At 41.9% G+C, this 16,161-nt stretch overlaps 1 protein-coding gene across 1 annotated transcript in view; it reads left to right on the forward strand.

The window, feature by feature from the left end:
* The window catches only part of cpeb3 (cytoplasmic polyadenylation element binding protein 3), a 51,315-nt gene extending 36,463 nt beyond the window's left edge, over window positions 1-14,852 (forward strand). The window contains 4 exon segments of the mRNA XM_022217458.2: window positions 2,256-2,374; window positions 4,041-4,155; window positions 4,660-4,841; window positions 7,839-14,852. Coding sequence (XP_022073150.2) covers window positions 2,256-2,374; window positions 4,041-4,155; window positions 4,660-4,841; window positions 7,839-8,066 — 644 coding nt within the window. The 3' untranslated portion in view covers window positions 8,067-14,852.
* Window positions 14,853-16,161: the final 1,309 nt, after the last annotated feature.

Raw genomic sequence — 16,161 nt, forward strand, 5'->3', positions numbered from 1 at the left:
TCTTCTATCAGTTTCCAACCTAATTTTGTCAATTATTACAGCAAATATATCATCAAATAGCCTGCGACAATTGTATTAGTGTTTTCTTGTCACTATGCAAACTCTAAGTTTATATAAGTGAAAATAAAGAAGAATAAAAAGGAGATTTTTTTGCAAAGAAACTCCGTCTTGTGGTTTTGCGACATGACGCTGCTTTACGTTCTTTGATTCTCACGCAGGTTTGCGACACGCTTTACGTTACTTAGCTCATGAGTGCTGAACGATGGACGCGCAACAGATTGAAGTTTCATGCCCGGAGTCGCAACAGACAGAGTCAGCTACGCAGGAAGCCCAAGTGGAAGCACTTTTACCGAAAAGAGGGCGTACGTCTGTGATTTGGTTACATTTTGGGTTCAAGAGGTCTGACATGGAGCAGAAGAAGGCCATGTGAAACTATGCTACAAGACTGTTCCCGCGCCTGATGCCAACACAACAAACCTCTTCTATCACCTAAAGAAGGTCCACGGAAAACTTGTGGTATTGTGGTGTATTGTGGTATATATCGTTATCGTGATAAATAATAATCCATATCGTGATATATGTTTTTTTTTTTCCATATCGCCCAGCACTACTGAATGGTAATCTGCAGAATTTTCTGCATATATAGACATCAGAGAACACAGCTGTCATCACTGGTCGAGAGAGGACAGTGTCACATCATTGTGATGGGGGCATCGGATGCATGAGGACACACGTCACACACTTATCATCACACACTGACAAAAGTCGTCTCTCAGTGCAGCAACTTTGAGCCCTCCTGTAGACGGCTGCTTACGCACCTGCTTTTCCCATTCCACCTTTTAGACTCGCTGCCTTTTCGTTCTTGCCTTGCTTTTATTTCCCACCCTTCCTCATTCTCCTCCCTTCCCCTGCCCTAACACACACACACACACACACACACACACACACACACACACACACACACACACACACACACACACACACACACACACACACACACACACACACACACACTTGTATCCACATACCACAGTTGACTGAGTCTGCCGCGTCAGGTCTTTTTTCTTTCCTCTCCTTTCTGCTCATCTCAACTGTAGCAGCTCAGGAATGTTAAAAGTGAAACATGACAGTTGCACATTCCTTTGCCATTTTCACTCATGCATTTGTCCATGTGTGTGTGTGTGTGTGTGTGTTTGCTTGCATTTACACGTGTGTTTGTGTGTCTGTGTGTTAGGGTGATAAAGTTTCAGAGAGCCGGGTTCTCAGGAGACACTCCAAATAAAGTGACTGTAAGTTAGAGTGTACTCCAGTAGAAACAGTTCATAGGGTGTGTGTGTGTGTGTGTGTGTGTGTGTGATCCTGTGCCCATTTGTTCTCCTCAGACAGCAGCTCATATTCCCCTGACTCACGGGTGGTGTTGAGCTTTTGCGAACATATCCAGAGCACAAAACAGAATTAGAACCTCTAGAGAGATGATGTGCGCATCAGTATCCACTGCTTTTTGACAGCCATATATTCACCATTGAGTGTTTTTATTTGTCTGTCAAAAGTACATTTGGACTTTTGACTCTTGTTTTTTTTTTAATGTCCTCTCTCAGTATGTGGCGTTCAGCCTATAAACTAGATCCCTATTGCTCACCGCCCCCTGTACCACTGTGTGATGGATGTACCCTATTGAATTGGTTTTCTGTCCCTCCCAAAATGGCTTAATAGCTCTGACCTTGGAAGAGGTCTCTGTTCTCAATGCTAAATAATTCAACAGTACAGAGCGACTGAATTGCTCTTTCGTTCTGCCTCGCAAAGACATCACCAAACTTTCTCTACCTGACCCAAAGCTTGGGAAGAGCCGCAGTGTGTTGGGCTGATCAATTTTGCATGGTTCTTTTTGGAGTGAAGCACTCCTAGCCATTTAATCTGAGACTGCACAGGCAGCAAGGTGCGAGAGGCAGAATGTCTTATGGAGGCAGGAGAGGCAAATGAGGACAGAAGAACAGACCACAAGGTCTGTGTGGAGCCCAAGTTGTCTGAAACTATGAATCGCTACAGGGAAAAAAGTATGGCGCTTAGTCATGGGATTGTGACTTTTACAATGTTGACAGTGTAAAAAAATATTCACACATCTATGAATTCCAGCCCACGAGACACAGCTTGAAGCGTCACGGTCACAAGGTTGTGAATAATGAACACAGTAGATGTAGTTTCTGTTGCAGAGTATCTGGTTTTCTTCCCTAAAATCCCTGTTTTTCCTCTTTCAGGCTACGCTTTCCTGCTGTTCCAGGAAGAGACCTCTGTTCAGGCCCTGATCGACGCCTGCATCGAGGAGGACAGCAAGCTTTACCTGTGTGTATCCAGTCCCACCATCAAAGACAAACCGGTGAGTAGTGACATGCATCCATCCATCCATCCATTAAAAATACACCGCTTAATCCTCTGTAGCCTCATGGGAGGGCCTGGAGTATCCCAGTTGACTTAAAGAAACATGAAGCAAAGGCAGGGTTCACCTGGACAGGTTGTCAATCTATCACAGTGCTACACATAAAGAGACAGGGAGACCATGCAAACTCCACACAGAAAGGCCACAGGCTGGGACGCAAACCAGGATTTATCTAGAGCCACCATGCAGCCCCGACGTTCTTCTAGTTCTATTTAATTCAGTTTTATTGACATAGCACCATTTCACAGCACAAGTCATCTCAGGGTACTTAAATTACCCAACAAATCCCACGGTACCCTTTGAGTAAACACTTTTGACAGGTAAATAAAATACAATCATGTAGATTGTACCCTGGAAATATGGACGCTGTTGTTCATAATAAGGAACAATATTATTAGTCCACACCCATGCTAGTGGTTGCCAATGCTCTCTCCACCTCCCCACGCTTGTATTTGGAGTGTAATTCTTTGCTACAAGTGTACAAAACACAAAACAAACATGATTTTAACTGAAAGTGCTTCTATTTTGATTCTTAGATTTGCAATAAATACAACAATAACAAAAAACTAATAGCTTTGGTCCAAAGAAAAAGGATTTCTATTCATCCTCTTGGGACAGTAAATGTGTGTCAAATGTGACAGTAGTGAGAAAAATTTCATTAAAACATTTATTTCCATGTCTACAAAGAAGTAGTAGCCCATTAGCACAGCAACAGGAACACTGGGGCTCCACGTGTTTTTACACAGGAGACACTCACACACACTTCTAAATGTTAGTGCCCAGTACACAATCACTTTAGTTGCATACCCACAAAATTTAACTTGTGTCAAAATACACTTCAAGCCACATTTATAGGTACATGTGTGGCAACTGGACTGATTTAAAACTGGAGCGTATCTGTTTGTTGGATGTATTAAGGAGATACCAGACTTCAAGATTGCATCCTCACTTGAATGAATATTGCACGCCTGGAAATTGAGTCAAAAATGTTTTCTAGCTTCAAGGTTTGCTTCAGTGTTACATGGCTCACTATGCATGCTCATTAGTGTTTCCCCCCCCCCAGCTCCTGTCCACTTGGCCTCTAGACTTTATGTTAGGATGACGTCACGAATGAAACTCTCTTTTCTTGGCTCTCAGTTTTACATATTAAACCCTCTGTACATTAACAATTAAATAAAAAATAAGTAAAAACAAGCCCTGTTTGTAGTTTTAGGTGTCCTTCGTGATGTCTTTTATAAAGGTGGTCTGTGAAGCCACAGCAGATTTTTTTGTTGCAGTACCACGAGGGACTACTGTAGAAAAAATAGCAGCAAGGCGGAGTGCAGCACCATATCCAGCTGCCTTAGTACATCTATGATCAGTTCCGCCAGACACGGGAGAGGTCGACAACTGAAAATTGTAGCTGAAATGTCTTCTGTGTAGACACATAAATACAGTGGCAGAAAAAATAAATCAGGGGATTACTGGACCTGCGAGGATGCATACACCAATGTCTGCAGAATGTTATAGTACTTCATCTAATAATTGTTGTGATATGTCAGTCTGGGCATATGAAGAAAAGGAAGGCCTTCTAAATGACCACATTGTTTTCTTCTTAAACACACAGGTCCAGATCCGTCCCTGGAACCTCAGCGACAGTGACTTTGTCATGGACGGCTCCCAACCTCTGGACCCCCGCAAGACCATCTTTGTTGGGGGTGTGCCACGGCCCCTGCGTGCAGGTAGCTGACTAATATGACTGAAATATCTTTTTTTGTAAGCACCCAAAGCCTCTAAATTGGCTTCATAACATTGGCTGGCATGGAGCACAGATGCCGGAGGGAATAATGAAAGTTCTCCCTGTGAGAAAGCAATCCTCTGCTTGGGTTTCCAGGAAGTGGGCCAAGTGGTCATCATGTTAAGAATTCATGGTGTAATGGAAGGCTCAGTCTTTCTGTTCTTCGGATAAACATTGCTGGCTTTTCTGCAATGTGACCCCTACTAATTACACCAGCAGTTAGAGAGTATTGCCTTAATGAATAGTGGAGATGGGTGGATTTTTACATCAGTAGTAACAAGTGAGTCACAACAGATAAACCTTTATATTTTTTGAGTGGAACTGAAGGCTTTCAATTTGAGCACAAAGCCAGGGCAAAACAGTCTTTAACTGAGACAAAAACTCTGCACAGACTGTGTGCAGCACTAATCATCCCTCTCCCTTATGTTTTCTTCCTCTCTCTCTGCAGTGGAGCTGGCTATGATCATGGACCGGCTGTACGGAGGTGTTTGCTACGCTGGCATCGACACCGACCCCGAGCTCAAATATCCAAAGGGAGCCGGCCGTGTGGCCTTCTCCAATCAGCAGAGCTACATCGCTGCCATCAGCGCTCGCTTCGTTCAGCTACAGCACAATGACATCGACAAAAGGGTGAGCGAGTTCACGAGCTTCATTCACAGTCTCTCTCCTCTGAAAGAAAGCAGCGTCTCGATCACAAGTGAGGTTTTTGCAGTCATGTCAGCTGAAGTCCTCTCCAGTGCATCAGCGCTTTCATTATAGCCGGGTTTTCAGCCAACTGCTCAGCACAGCCTACAATAACGGAAGGCCATGCCTGGCTGTGTAATCACTATGGCCTTTGGCTGCCAGAGTCCCGACAGATGTTTGAAGTTGCAGACACATAGGGTTGGGTTAATTATAGTAGTTCCCTATACATGTATATCCACTCGGGCCGCGCTGCAGCCCGGTTTATTTTTAGCACACCGGCCAATTGCAGCACGACAGATCGTGACCAAGAGAGACTGGTAGTCAGCCAGGAAGCTGAGCCTCTGTTGGGTGGAGCAGTCCAACCCACCTCAGCTATCACCATCTATCTTCAGTCGGGGTTTAGAGCGTCTTTATTATGACTGGAACTGGATGGCATGCACACTAATGCGCAAAAACAAACCAAAGCAAAGAACACTTTGGAAAACATCAAAGGGGTGACTTTAAAATGGGGCAGAAGAAAAACATGTATTTTTTGACTCCCTGAGCAAGTTAATTGGGAAGGATTCTTTATTTGATGCTGTAAATAGATATTTTACATTTTCATTGCCGACATTATTCGGAATAGTGTCACCAGCAGGTTTGGGAATCTTACTGTCAAATCTAAAACTCAGCTGCACAATCTAATAAAAACAGTAGGTAAGATCATGGGTCACATTCCTCTGAATCCCCAGGAGCTTTTTGATAAGGCCTTCATCTCACAGGTGAAAACCGTTTTAACAGACAGTTCCTATATTCTACATACAGAGTACACACTGTTGAACTCAGGGAGGGGGTATCGGGTTCCTCTGTAAATATAATAGGTGCAAACATTCATTTGTACTCAGCAAACATGAGTGATTGGTGGTGATCGCTTCTCTGCACTTTACGACTTTTCATAAGCTAATATTTCCCTTTTTACACTGAATTTTTGCACATTGAATGTCTTTTACTGAGTTTTGACTGTCTTGGTTGGCTTTTGTCTGTATGCTTTTATTCCGTGCTTGTCTTGTTGTTTTTATAGTCTTATGCCCTGAGTGTTTTTTCCTGTTTGTGCAGCAGTACCCTTCTTAACCCGAAGCAAATTTCTCTCACAGGAGACAAATAAAGAGCTTTGATTTGACTTGACTCGACTCCATGGTGGTCAGCGACAAACATGACTTATGTTGCCAGAATTAACACTAGCAAAGAATCTTTGTTCATTGCAAACCGCAGAAAGTGGGGCACAAGCAGAGCACATTCTTGAGATTCGTGAGCTCGGTGCAGTGTTCGTGAGAATGCCAGCTGTTGCCGCTTTCTGTTTTTCCTCTTTTCTCACCTCCAGCATTCCATTAACTGTAAATGGATCTTGATGATGGGACATAGAAGCTAATTATCCGTGGTCAACTGCGTGTCCACTGAGTTGATTGGTGTTTAATAGCACGGCAGCACAGCCATTTGTGTCGGGCTTTCTCCTCGTTTGTCTTGTGTGGCGTTGTTGCTCTCGGCAGTTGTTGTCGAGTTCAGCTAAGGAGGACGGTCTCCCACTGTTGAAGGATTTGGTAACCTTTCATTTTGTGGCCACGCTATAACAAGGTTAGCATCCACCCCTGCCTACTCATACACTGAAGCGTCTCCATGGCGACTGAGCTCTTATTACTCGTCTCCTGGCTTAGTGGTCAAATTCGTTTCACTGCTGGACGGGAGGATACCTGCCTCAATCTGGCTGGTTTTGTTTTAGAAAACTGCGCAGAGTCCACTCTGCATGGGGTGTGTGGATGACGGCTTAAAGGAGCAAAAACATCTGGATCAGCAAAACATATAGTACACGTTGATTTAGTGGTGTATTGATTTGATTAAATAAACAGTACAAACATGGATTTGAAGAAGATACAGTCACATAATATAGCATTTTTCAAAGGCACTTCTTTAGCTGGTAGTGAGCCCACTTGTTCAGGAATGAATTTATCCGGCTGTCTTATCATTTTACTGTATTTAAGATGCCTTTTTACGAGTGAATAGGTTTCAGTATCTAAATTGAGCAAATAAATGTGTTTGCATTATTGGCATCTGGTTTTGATGAGGATTTCATCTGTGTGAATTGATGTATCTATACACGGCTTAGTCCTCATTAGTGTCACGGGGGACTGGAGCCTGCCCCCGCTTTGCACTGTGGGAGGAAGCCCGGAGAAAACCCACGCATGCCACAGGGAGAACATGCAAACTCCATGCAGAAAAATCCCGGGAAGGCCAGGACGTGAGCTGGGGATCTTCTAGCTGCAAGGTGGAAGTGCTAACCACGAAGCCACTGTGCAGCCCCTTCAAAACTTGCGTAGCAGTATTTTTTGATATTATTTGTGCAAGACTTGCTTACTGACCTTTAAGAATATTGCAGTTCTAGTGTTGTAGGAGGAAACGAGAGTTGTGCTTCTCCACCTGGCTTCATTTGTCCGCTTTACATAATCTAGCCCATGATGTCAGATTTTAGCTAATCACGAGCCTTTTCATCCAGCTAAGACAGAATGAACAGCGATAAAATGGGTACTAAGAGCACAGTGTGGCGCCGCAGTAGCTTAGATGGAGGACTGTTAAATGAAAAGCAGGTGTCAGATCCCAGCTGATGCTATGAATTCATGTTGCCTTTTACCTTGACACTCTTTGCAGGTTTGAAGCTGATACTTGTCTGGTTGTGGGAGGGACTTTTTTTTTTTTTTGCCTTTTCAAGATTTCTGCTTACTGCAGCTTTAATCTTGCATACAGGCCAACATTTCATCCACCAGCAGCAGCTGAGAGAGAGCTGAGTATAGGCCTGGAAAGTGGCCATTTAGGGCACAGTCCACATTTATCGGGCTGACTGCGCTTCACTTGAACATGCATGCTGAGCCACGGACGAGAATAAACACCTCCTCCTGCTCTCTTTGTTCCCAGGTGGAGGTGAAGCCGTACGTCCTGGATGACCAGATGTGCGATGAGTGCCAGGGGGCACGCTGTGGGGGGAAGTTTGCCCCCTTCTTCTGTGCCAACGTCACCTGCCTGCAGTACTACTGCGAGTACTGCTGGGCCAGCATCCACTCACGTGCCGGCCGAGAGTTTCACAAGCCACTGGTGAAGGAGGGGGGCGACCGCCCTCGACACGTGTCCTTCCGCTGGAGCTGAGGGGAGTGTCAAGCCAGCCCTGCCCTGGTGAACCCACACCCGGCCCCAAAAAAACCTCCTGCAGACCGGGAGAGCGCTGCAACTCCTTCACCCACTCACCGGCCCACCTACTCCACCCTGCTCCCCACAAGCACCTCATGAAAAAAGCAAAAAGGATGCCATCAGATAAACAAGACTTTCTTCATACCACGTGGCTCTGAACTCATTGTCTAATGTTTCCCTCTGATGAAGCTTTGTGGGGAAATGAAATGCGAAAGTCCATCGGCTTAAAATTTGCACTTTGGCACTAAATCTCACTAAACACACACAGGATGGTATGTCTGACACCTGGCTACTTTCTCTTCCCTGTTCTGTTGACTGGGTGGAGTGGTACGTCCCGTTGGACCACCCGCCCCCCTTGCTGAGACAGAGCTGGGACCATTCAAATATTTTTAAAAAGTATATATTTTTTGTTTTGTACCTATCTATACATATATAGATAATTTAAATTTTATGTAAAAGGAGCATGCACTTATTTTCAAAAGCTCTAGTTATATTGCCCCTAGTAAAAGATAATTACCAAAGGCAAATTAAATTAACACATGCAGAAAAGCAAAATAGGTGGCATAAGATGTAGCAAGATTTAACAACTATCCAGTAGTGCGGGCCCGTATCGCCCACGGCTATATTCGCTCTCAATTTTGACTCTGAAAATATTAATACCTCATATGCGCAATCAGATTAGTTTGCTTTCGATTTCTAGGTCTTTATTTTTATAATAACATTATTTTTTAGTGTTATGTAAATGTAATGCTGCAATAGCTTTGCTGCTAAATCCATGGTATAGACAGATACCATACGTACTTTATTCAGGCTAGGGTGTACGATAACAAATAACAGACATAGAGAAGCACCTGGTGTTGTTGACGATGAGCCGTCATAGGGGAAGGGGGCGCCCCTTGGCAACGATGGCCGACTCTGTGGGGGTCGGGGTGGGTCACCCCTAACTGCATGTTTATTTCAATCAGGTTGCTGCATGCAATAGACTTTTCAATATCATGTCTACTATCGGATTCTGCCCATGTTTGCACAGCACACTATAGACGTACGTTTGACTCGCACGAAACTGGACAGAAACAGGGAAGAACGGTCAAAGGAATCATGGCGCCTCCACGTCGCCGGCTGCACCGTCAGAACAGAGGCGCCCAGGTGACGTGGGGGTTTAAAAAAAAAAAAGAAGAAAAAGAAACAACCTTAATAATCTCAACTCAAATTAAATGTAGGATTACCATTTAAAACTGTCTATGATAGGTGAAGTACTTTTTTGCAGTGATTGTTGATATAATTGTGCAATTTTTTATACCGTATGTAGTTAGGTCTGAGTATGCCTAGAACTGTGATTCGCTTTAACTGTCGTTAATGTCCGACATAGAAGTCCTGTGAAACTTCATAACTAGTGTATTCACACGTATATATGTTCTCTTGTACACACACACACACACACACACACACACACACACACACACACACTTGCACCAGTATACACGGAAGCCTCTCGACACACGTGAACACACACTCGGACGACTGTCTTTCTAACGCACACAAACAGGCCTACAAACAGAGTCTGATCTGAGGAGAAGACGCAACAATGTGAGCTTAAACTGAGAACTGAGGTCTATTATTATTATTATTATTAGTACTATTATTATTATTACTATTATTTGTTCCACCGTTGACTAAAAAAACCGCACGTTTACGTCCCAGAATGCAACCAAAGAGCTCACGTGTTCGACTTTTACCAGACAGCGAACAGCCAGCGGAGGAGCTGACAGTCGAGCGGTGCAGTCGATCAGATGAGGAAAGAGGAATAGTTATTTTGTGGGGTTGGGGGTGGTGGGGCTGTAAAATGAAGCTACTGGAGACTTGAGGTTGATAAACTGAGCCCTGCACATGCTCTCACTAGAAACGGGTGGGGAGGGTCGGGGGGTGGGAACAAACGTCGCCACAACATGCAGATGTGCAAGCTTGGGGTTACCACGTTTATTTTTTATTTTGTTTTTCCTGCAAAGCTTGAAGTAATGAACCTGCTCAAAGAAAAAAACATGGTGGAAATAAATAGATATATTTTTGTTTTTAATCAAAAGTGATTATGGTGCGCAGTTTAAACAGGAGTGGGTGGGGGTGGGGGTGGGGGGTTGTGGATGCAAGGAAACCTAAGTATTGGCTGCTGAGGACAAGGGCGGCTCTGGTTTTGGAAGGATGGGAGGGCATGGGAGGGCATGGGAGGGCATGGGAGGGCATGGGAGGGCATGGGGGCCAAGTTACACTGGTTTTAGCAGTTTTGTGGACAATCCGAACGGGATCCTGCATCATTGCAAGTCACCCCCTTCCCCACTTTCTTTTCCTTCCGTGAGTTGTGATTGTCCCGTGCTGGCGTCCCGCAGTCCCTCTCCTCTTTCTTGTTTTAGTCATAAACTGTTTTTTTCCCTTTCTTTTTGCTTTAGGACAGATGTTCGTTTCTGGTCTGAGAAGAAGCTAATTGAAACTAAGCAGAAGATACTTTTTTACAGATAGAGGAAAAAAAAAAAAGGCTAACCATGAGTAATAACAATAAGCATCCCTATGAAAGTGAATTCTGGGTGTTTTTGTGACATTTCTTTCCCCACCCGGACAGGTTTTCTATGTTTGTTCCTTCTCTAGGATAGATATTTGTTATGCACTACTCTTTGTATCTGAACAGTTTTCAACAGTCAGCCGTTCTTTTTGTTAAAAGACAAAAAAAAAGACGACAAAGTGTGCTTTCTGACTGACAAGATCTTTTGCAATACCTCAATTTTGAAATATATTAGGAGAGAAACAGATATTTTCTAAGTAAGTTTATTCAGATGAAAAAATATATATATTAATTTAATTCTTCAAGAGAAATGATTTAACAGATGGTTGATTTTTTTATTTTTATCATGCTTTTTTTTGCTCTTATTTTAAGAATTTATTTTTTTGAAAAGACAACTGAAGGAGCTAGAGCTTTATAACTAATATAATGACGTAGTTAGTGAGTCTACTTTATCGCAGTGGAAGCGAGGGTGAGCGTCCCACTGGTCAAATCGGTCGAAACATCGCGGAGAGAGAAGAGCTCTTTAAGGAAATCGGACATCAGGTGCTCGGAGAGAAAAAACTAAACCTGTTTCCCACCTTTTTGTATATTTATAATCAATCATTTACTATGCTGACCAGAGTTGTGAAAGAGATCTTCTGTTCGTTATTTTTTTAAGAGAAGTTTTTTATGTTTCCTAAAAGTTTGTGCTCCCTTTTGTTTTGTACAAAAAAAACGAGAAAAAAAAGCAACGCGACCCAGATCGGTTAGCCTGACGCTGTTGGGGAGGAAAATGAAGCGAGAGAGTCACTGGACAGCTGGAGGTACAGAAAAGAATGTTATTTTTAACACAAAGCAGACACAAGTGTTTTCACCTGTAACTTGACCTGAAAGCCCCCAAGGTGCATCAATTGACTGGTGGCCTTCTATTCACGCAAGACTTGAATTAGTCCCATTTTTTTAAGGCTAAACCTTGATTCTTTGTTGTAATGTGCAATACTGTTTGTACTGTTTGTAGAAAAGAAGAAAACAAGAAAAAAGAGGCATAAATCTTTATTGCAGAATTATTTTCATTGCAAGCATTGTGATTCACTAAAATCATTTTCTACTGTGTATTTACCTACTCTACCTGCTAGTACCTTCCAGTAGTAATGTAGCCTTTGTACTGAGAAATTTTCATTATTTTTAGAAAGTTTTGCTAAAAAAGAAAATAATTTAAACATATTTACATATTTTCATTTTTATTTCATATTTTTCTTTACAGACTTTTTTCCTCAACCATTAATAGTAATTTCTGGGGGAGACTTTCATATCTGGTCAATGTCATTAATATTATTTTGTATTTTTACTTGGAATAAATTAATTTTATGATGCTAATCCTTTAAAAGTTTATTTTTTTCCTTTGTTCACTTTTTTCATTTTTTTTGAAGCTGAAAAGAAAAAAAAACCTTTGTAATATTGTTACTAAAGTGTCTCGTTTCTTGAACTGCTAAGCTTTATGTGTTAACTCGCTGATGTTGCTTACATTAGTGTGAAAATGATCTACGAAGAAAAAAAAATCTCACAGAGAAACAGATTGGTGGTTGGTGATGTTTAAAGTGATTCGCAATGTAAACAAATGAATGGGCAATAAAATAAAAATGGCAGAATGGAGCATACATGCAGTACGTTGTGATGTAATTGTGGAAGATGGACAACAACGCTAGCAATTTTGCTTCTGCTATTCCGATGCTACTAGATCCACTAACGCTACAATAACTCATCCTTACTTCCTCAACTTGTGAACAATTCAACAGCTTCTCCTACAGAAACAGCCTCATAGAAACTTTCTTGTTGGTTCAGTCCCTGCAGAGCACACCAGTGTGATTGTATTTCTGAATGTAAATGTCGAGATGAGATGTATGACCTGTAGAATATTAATTATCTATACAAGGCAATGGTCTAAAAGTTTTTATCTGAACTATACACTGATCAGTCACAACATTTAAACCAAATGCCTAATAGTGTGTAGATCCTAAACAGTATCAACTCATCAGGCTTTATCTGGCACCAGATCATTAGCTCTGAGTCCTGTGGGAGGCCAGTTGTGGTCTAAATGAGTCCAACTTGATCCACTGCATCATTTTGATGCTTGATTGGATTGAGATCCAGAGAGTTTGAGACGATGTTTGGCTCTTTGTCATGTTCCTCAAGCCATTCCCGAGCAGTTTTAACTACTAGGGGAAGGCCAATGGTGCCACGAGGACATGCATGATCTAAAATAATGTTAAGGTGGATGGTATCGTCCAGCTAACATCCACAAAAGTGTCAGGACACAAGGTTTCCCTGCGAAACATTGCCCTATGCCAAGATAATCAGTGGTGTTAATGTTGTGGCTGATCGGTGTATATATATATATATATATAAAACTTTTCCCTCCTAATTTTCTGTCGTAAAAGAATACTTTGACATTTTGAGAAATAATCTGAGATGGTTGGTAGCACTGCCATGTCTGGATGCTATCTATGAAGCTATAGACTCTTAGCTTTCAGCCACAGATTCCCTCTGGAAAACTGCAGCTTCAGTTTTTTTTACTCTTCAGTTTTTGTCCATATTGAAGAAAGTAGATATATCATGTAAATTTGTGAGCTTCAGAGGTGCAACTTTTTAGACAACAAAAACTTTCCTCCATCTGCCAGTCATTGTGTTAAGCTAAGCTAACCTAGTTGTAAATGCAGCTAGTTAGGTAGCAGAACTCCGTCTCAAGCAAACAACGCCAGAGAATGTAAAACTCAGAATTTTACATGCATTTTGTTCATTTTAAATTCACACTAAAAATGACAAGTGAAGAAGTTGCACGTCTGTTAGCTGAGATATTTCAGAACAATTTGTTGGACAGCAATTGCGACTTTATAGATTGTTGTCCTGGAGCTAGTCTTACATATACCCCCTAATATTAAAATAGGTGGTTTTGCACTTTTACTCAGTAGCTGTGTTTCCCTAGAATGGCAAAATTCTAAGAAAATCAAATTAGCTGATTTAGCAAAAGTAGTTTTTACATGTTTGACTTTTCTAAAATTCTAATTACAGATTTCCAAATGAAAAACTCCTGTGGTTGAACAAGTTTTGCTAGTTTTGTGCTTCTGTCTACTCAGTTGGTTATGGCCTTATTTAATGTAGCATTTAACAGCGTCAATGCAGCTTCGTTTATTCGCATATTCTATTTTTTCCTTTTTTCAATTTCAAAAGTTTGCTTCAAATTTGCTCGACAATTACATGGAAACAAAGCTAGTGAGCGATAGAAGCACTGCTTGGTGGATTTTGTAACTTTCCTTTTATGCTAAGCTATGCTAACTGTCTTCAAGCTGCAGTTTATTACTTCACAAACTCGTCTCCATAACTCTCTGTAAAACGGTTTTCCAAAATGCCAAACGATTTCTTTTATTCAGGCTGAATCTTGAAGAGGTTTTGACTCTACTATCTTCATCCAAAAGGCCCCAGTGCTCATGTGAGAATGTTTTTTCTGGCCGGCCTTTCTACCAGTTTATACAGCTGATGCTAATACGCCTCCCCCCTTGTGTCTTTAACCAGCTCCACATAGTTTGGTTTCCCAGGGCTCAGTATTATTCACCACCACACCACCACGTGTTTATCATCTCCTGACCATTCCTTTCACTAAACAAATCAATTTATACCTGAACTATAAAACAAAGTGTATGTATAAATGAAACGATGATGATTTGGATGATGGCAACCATTTTCTATCTTCCTCTCTATAGATAAACGTATGTATTTCCTGTAACTAGACCTGGATAGTAAACTGTATATTCACTTCGGCTTCATTGGCGTTCTCTGGGTAGGTGAACACTGTAGGTTTCGTCATGTTGTGATCTCCAAATAGATTTTTAAAAAAAAAGACTGGTACTGTGCTTTTTTTCCACAAACATCCCACTCTTTTGGAATTGTACATTTGTTTTTGTTTTTTACTGAGATATCTGTGCTTTTCTTTTCCCGGTTTTTTATTTCCTGTCTTGAATGCTGGTTCTATCTTGTTGAGGCTTTTGAGACTGTCGACTTGGGCCTTTGGTTGTCTCAACTTTTTTGCAGTATAACTGTGATTTGAAAAACGTGGAGCTCAGTGCTGCTAATGCTTACTACTACTTCAGAGTTTGTAGTTCCAACCCTCAGTTTTTTTCTGTACTAATGAGCAAATCTTATTAAACGTAGTTGTATGACGCTGTGAAACCTTGTGGTCCTTTGCATGGCATCCATTTCCATCTCTGGCCAGCACTAACTTGCATTATCCTGCTGTAATATTAATGTCTGGCTACTCGGGTCGAAGATTTTTTTCTTTTAGTATGAAAAGCCACCTGTCTGAATTCATGTTGAAGATTTACATGCAAAACATTGTCTTTAGTTCATTAAAAATGCATCCAATATTCAAAAACCTTTCTTCAAGATTAAACATTCAGAGGACAATCAAAGCAAACTTGTCCTTTAAATCTATGGCCTTTCTTGGCTTCCATAGCTTTCAGTCTTTCAGAATAATTTCTAATGAGTTCTCTAAACTACAACTTCATCTGTCAGCAGTAAATGCTCCTTAAATGGGTGCATTTGTGTCAAAATTCAACTAATGTGATCCTGTTTTACGTTCATTCATTCATGTAGCTAGTAGTATCATTCCTGGATGTACAATGGTGCCATCTACTGGCCGTCAAAGATTCAAAGACAATAAGATTTGTACTTCAAAGGTTTGTCGAATTTATTACAATTCCACGATCATAAACAAAAAGCAGCAATTACAGAAATATGTACAAGTCTATTTTTCTTTTAAAATACTTGTGGCAAGTTTCAGGTACCAGTGGAAGCTTGGCCCTTTGTTCAGTCTCTGTAATGCTGCTTCAGGTGCAGTGCGATCCCTGGTCATTTCTACACCACAGAGAATACCGTCTCTCCCTCCAAAGCCTCCTGACGGCCATGGATTATGCGAACACACTCTCCCTGGGCGGAGAATTGGAGTCGACTTGTCGTGGCGCAAGCGGCTCCTGAGCTCAGCGGCCGCCGGTGTGCTATAAAAAGCCTGATGACATCCTGTGGCTTATTCGTGCTCTCACCCAGTTTCCCTTTGTTGTACAAAAACATGTTTGTATCCATCAGTCAGAGAGGTGCTGACAGGTGTGGCTGGGTATAGGGATGTTTTTAAGACTTCGTGACGAGGGCTGGGAAGAAGGTGCGACTGTGTAATGGCGTCTGAAGCGGTTAACACTGTATGCTCTGGCTATGCAATGTGGAGGAGGGCGGTGGTCTGGAGAAGTAGCACCTGCTGCTGTAATGATGGAGGAGGACTGCAATTATGACACGCTGTGTGCTTGAGAGATGCTGCTGTTAACTACTGTACATGATGAGGCATTTTATTCAGTCTGACATTCTTTTAAGGGCATGTTGATGGCCTGGGTGGGGAATTATGGGATGTCTGACACTGTTCAGGAAACATGTTTAGAAGAAAATCAAGTTTAGCAACAATAAAAATTGCTCTTCTTCTGG

The sequence above is a fragment of the Acanthochromis polyacanthus genome, chromosome 15 (assembly GCF_021347895.1).
Source record: "Acanthochromis polyacanthus isolate Apoly-LR-REF ecotype Palm Island chromosome 15, KAUST_Apoly_ChrSc, whole genome shotgun sequence".
Classification (NCBI taxonomy): Eukaryota; Metazoa; Chordata; class Actinopteri; family Pomacentridae; genus Acanthochromis; species Acanthochromis polyacanthus.